Consider the following 5,437-nt stretch of genomic DNA (forward strand, 5'->3'; position numbering starts at 1 on the left):
GAAAAAAAAAAAAAAAAAAAAAAAAAGAGAAGCGCATTGTTGTGTTCCCAAGAAATGATACAGGAGGAAATAGTTTTAAAAGAGAAAGTATCTATATAGATGATTGTAATATGTGGATGAAAAAAACAATGAGAAAAAGTAATCGACCAAATTTTAAATTAACTAGATCTCTTAGTTTCAATATTAATATGAATAAAGATGATGATTTGATGATGAAAGATTCTGCTAGTTTAGATAATATAAAAATATTTTTAGGACATCGATCTAGTAAATTTTTAAGAGAAAAAAATAAATTACAGAAAAGAAAAACATCTATATATAATAAATATGTACCGTTAACATTTGCATCATCATATAAAGATGATTTTTTTAAAGAAATTTTGAAATCTCAAACAGATGGTATTATATCTTCAAGTTCTAATTATTCTTCGTCAAGTGAAGATTCTAATAAAAATGTTTATAAAACGATATATATTAATAATAATAATAATAATAATAATAATATTGATAAGAAAGGGAAAATAGATGAAGAAGATGATATTGTGGTTAGAAATAATATTTATTCAAATGAAAATATTATAATAAAAGAGAATCCATATAGTATGAGGAATGCTATATTATTTCATAAAGAAAAAAGAAAATATAGAAAAAATATAAATACTTTATCTGATGATAATAAGAATTTTCCTTTTCATAGTGGAAAAAAAAAAAGAAAAAGAAAAGAAAAGAAAAGAAGATGTTTTATAAAATTAAAATGTTTTAATAAAATCAAGAATTTATATCGTTTCTTTATCAATTATAATATGAAATCATCTAAATCTTCTAATAATTTATATTTATTTTTTAGAGGTTTTTATATATATACAAAACATCGATTTGTACATTATTTATCTTATGAGCCTATATGGATTGTAGCTATATTAATAAGAATTGTTTTATGGTGTATAGTATGGATATGGGCAGCAAGTTATATGGAAAGGAAACCAAAGAATTTTGAGATAACAGAATGGAATATGAAAAATGTACCATCGTTTTATGGATATATAGAATGTACCTTTCAATGGTGTGGTGTTTTTGATTATTTTTTTGGTTTATATTTTTCAAATAATAAATTAAAATATATTTTTTCCTTTTTCTCCTTAATTGATTTTATAACAACACCTGTATCATCTTTAATTATGAATTTCTTTGTGCAGGATAATATTAATCACAATTATTGGTTTTTAATATTAGGACCTTTACGTTTTTTACGTTTAGTAAGAGCGGAGAGTACGATTAGTTCATGTTTTTTTTGGTTGAATGATGTAAAGATAATAATTATAGGAATAATAATATTAGCCTTGGCTATTTTATTTACTTTTTCAGGTATCATGTATATATTAGAAGCACCAGATATTGAGCGAGATTTTGTCAAGCCTTTAGATTTTGTATACTTTGGTGTTATAACAATGTCTACTGTAGGATATGGTGATTATACTCCTGTAACAAAAGCTGGGAAATTCTTGACAATGTTTATAATAATTACATGTATTAGTTTTGTAGCTGCTCAATTTAAAAGATTAAAAGAGGCAATGTTTAGTCCTAAAACTGTTATGGGTATAATACCCAAGCAAGATGATGATTATATTTTAATATTAGGACCTGTAAGTCCTACTCAATTATTATATATATGTAAAGGTATAAATAATAGTTTTCCTAATTCAGTAGAATCTATATTTTTATTTACACCTTTACCGGTTGTTATATATCGGTATGTATATGGAAGTATTGTAAAGAATACGAATATAAAAATTTGTATAAGTGGGGGTAATGAATGCTTTATTTGTCCTAGTATTATATATGATGCTGTAATAAATTCCAGAGCTTTATATATTTTGAATAATGTCGATTCTGAAAAATATACTTTAATGTATCAACAGATATTTTTGGCTAGTAATAATATAAATTTTAATAATCATGATCATCAGAATCAAAGAATTAGTTCTGATGATATTTTACATAATAATATTATTAATAAATATTCAAAGGACAAAACAAAAAATTGGAAATACTCTGATTTGTTTTCAGAATATAAAAACGAAATTAATAAAAATAATATGTTAAATCTTGAAATGAATATTAATATTAATAATTCTTATTCAATCAAAGAAAAAGATGATCAAGAATGTTTATTAAGGTTTATAGGAACTTATAATATTTGTAATTCCTTAATACCTATTACTTTACAATTATCTAATAATACATATGAAGAATTAATAAAATCAATGAATGTCTATAATTATATAAGTATTGAGGAATTAAAATATGCCCTACTAGCCAAAAGTGTTAATTGTAAAGGCTTGTTCTTTCTTATCATCAATTTTTTTTATAAGCCTAAAGCGGTCAAGAGTTTAAAAAAATATATTATAGATTTGAAGTTGTTAATGTATAATGGAATGTTAAGAAGAAAAAATAGAGAACGATTAAGTAGTAGCAATTTAAAAATGAAACAGCCATCAGAACAGAAAAGCGGGAAAGTAAATTTGATAAATAAAATTAGTTTGTTTTTCAAAAAAGGAGAAAACGATCAACTTGATGCTAAAGGTATAACTTATGATGAGAAAAATAATAGTAATACAAGTCCTACTAGGGGTAACAATAGGATTGATCATGTGGATCCACAAATTAAAGGAAAGGGAGCCTTCGAAATGAACCAAAGGGGAAAAAAGCAGGTCATGCTTAAAGAAGGGATGAATAAAAATAAAAATTATGTGATAAATGAACGGATGTACCAAAGGCCTAATGAAAATATAGATGGATGCATAAACAAAAATATGAATTCAAATGGAAAGGATAATATTAAGGATAGTATTAAGGATGGTGTTAATGATAGTATTAATGATAGTATTAATGATAGTATTAATGAAAATATAGAAAAGAATGATCTTTTTTTTTTAAATTCTCTAGATCCAAATGATGATCGAAATATACATAACTTAAGTTATAAGAATTATTATTACATGTTAGAAAAGGTTAACTTGAATATGTACTATTATTTAGAAGGATTGAAATATAATATATACAGATTTCAATTTCCTGAATGTATGAGAGGTTTTCTTTTTCAAACAGCTTCTGAATATTTATATCAGAAATATAGTGCTTTTCTTATTGGTATTATAACAATAAATAAAGAAATATTTTTAAATCCAGTTAATTATATTATAGGAGAAGAAAATAAATATTTTTATACGTCTGCATTTTCTGGTATTATATTAACAACTAGCTTAGATAGTTTAATAAAATTATCTTCTATAAATAATATATCAAAAAAGGTTTATGAATATAATAAAAGATTAATCGAGGAAAAATATAAATCTACTTTTTCAAAAAGTTGGATTAATTCTGATGATGATGATCATAACAGTGATCATAAGAATTTCGTGACAAACACACAAATAAAAGAAACTCAAATAGATGGAGACGAAGTTAAAATTGTCTTGACAAGTCATGATGATTCTCTACATCCTTCTGATCGTTCCGTCAACAATCGCAAGAATAGTAAGAAGAGTATATACAATCAAAAAAAAAGTAACATTGGGGACCAAAAAAAAAAAAATATAAATCAAGATGATAAGACGGAACATCAGGTTGATCATAACAATGATTCTGATTATCTACAAATAGAAAGTGTACCAAAAAAGAAAAGAAATATCTATTATAGTCTGGTTTTAGGTATATGCGAGTTGGAGAATTACATATCAGCATATAAAGATGCTTTTGTTGATAAGGATAAACCATTACTACTAGTATGTGGGTGGCCAGATAATATACACATGTTTTTTAAATACTTGAAGAGAAACGTATATAATTCTTCATATAGGAATAAAAATAATAGTAACATTCACACATATAATAATAATAATAATAATATTAATATATATAGCAAGACAGTAAAAAACAAAAAAGGGAAAAGAAAAAAAATGAAAAAGTTAAATGATGATATAAAATATAATATTATCATTTTATCATTACATGTCCCAAAATTTAATTATGAAAATGATCTTTTTAATTATTCAGAAAATGTCGTATTCATAAGAGGTTCCCCTTTAAATAGTTATAATTTAATACAAGCTGGTGTTTTTTATGCGAAGAGAATTATTATATTAAATTCAAACCATAGTTTATTTATTGATAAAGATGCATATAGAATAGATAATGAAGTAATAATTATTAAAAATATTGTAAATCAATTATTTAATTATATATCTAAAAATAAAGAGAATTACTTTAACTTATTAAGGAAGACGTTTCCAAAAGAATATATCGATTTAACAATTAATGAACGAATATTTTTAAAAGACAATATTAATAACAGTCCAAATATAAATGAAATGATAAAGGGTAAAATGTCAGATTCGAGTTATGATTCTCTTGATGATAATTATTCATCAGATGACGATTCATCATCTTCAAATGATAATGATGATGATGATGATGATGATGATGATGATGATGATGATGATGATAATGATGATGATAATGATGATAATGATGATGATGATGATAATGATGATGATGATAATGATGATGATAATGATGATGATAATAATAATAATAATAATAATAATAATAATAATAATAATAATGACCATGGAGGAGAAAACTTATTATTAAAAAAAAAAAGGAAAAAGAAAAATATGATTAAGTTAAAGAAAAGACCACTAAATATTAATAACATATTTAATATCAATAAAAACCCATACTTAATTTGTTTAATTAAAAATTCAGAAAGTCTGGAATATATTGATGGAAGTATAAATTTGTCTTACGAAAATTATAACGATAATGAGAAAATGAATAAAATATGGGAAAATTGTGGTGAATATATTTATACGTTTGAATTAGTATCAGCAAATATTTTTGTTCATGAAATGTTACACAATTTAGTTTCCTTTTCATTACCTATTAGTAAATATGCAATCGAATATTCGGTTATTTATTCTTTGATAGGTATTGATATAAATGAATATTCGAAGAATGCACAAAAATTTCATAAAAATTTAAATCTTAGTACAGGATATGTTAATTTAGTACCTATCCCTTCGTATTTTTATAAAAAAAGCTTCTATAAATGCTTTTCATACTTTTTACATAATAAACTATCCTTATGTATTGGAATATTAAGATATATTGACATCTCATCCTTGTCCAATAAGTCCAAAAAAATCTTCGTTTTATCCTGTCCATCCAGGACGATGAAGATTGAACCGCATGACCAAGTCAGGAAAAAAAAAAAAAAAAAAAAAAAAAAAAAAAAAAAAAAAAAAAAAAAAAAAAAAAAAAAAAAAAAAAGTTATATTTATATATATATATATATATATATATATATATTTTTTTTTTTTTTTTTTTTTTTTTTTTTTTTTTTTTTTTTTTTTTTTTTTTTTTTTTTTTTTTTTTT

At 23.0% G+C, this 5,437-nt stretch overlaps 1 protein-coding gene across 1 annotated transcript in view; it reads left to right on the forward strand.

Moving 5' to 3' along the window:
* Positions 1 to 5,437, forward strand: part of PRSY57_1226500 (potassium channel, putative) — a gene marked incomplete at both ends in the record, with an annotated part of 6,943 nt that overhangs the window by 901 nt on the left and 605 nt on the right. Inside the window, one exon of the mRNA XM_012908686.2 lies at positions 1 to 5,258. This exon is cut by the window's left edge and continues 901 nt beyond it. Coding sequence (XP_012764140.2) covers positions 1 to 5,258 — 5,258 coding nt within the window. The remainder of the gene's footprint in view (positions 5,259 to 5,437) is intronic.

Source organism: Plasmodium reichenowi, chromosome 12 (genome assembly GCF_001601855.1).
Source record: "Plasmodium reichenowi strain SY57 chromosome 12, whole genome shotgun sequence".
NCBI classification, from domain to species: domain Eukaryota; phylum Apicomplexa; class Aconoidasida; order Haemosporida; family Plasmodiidae; genus Plasmodium; species Plasmodium reichenowi.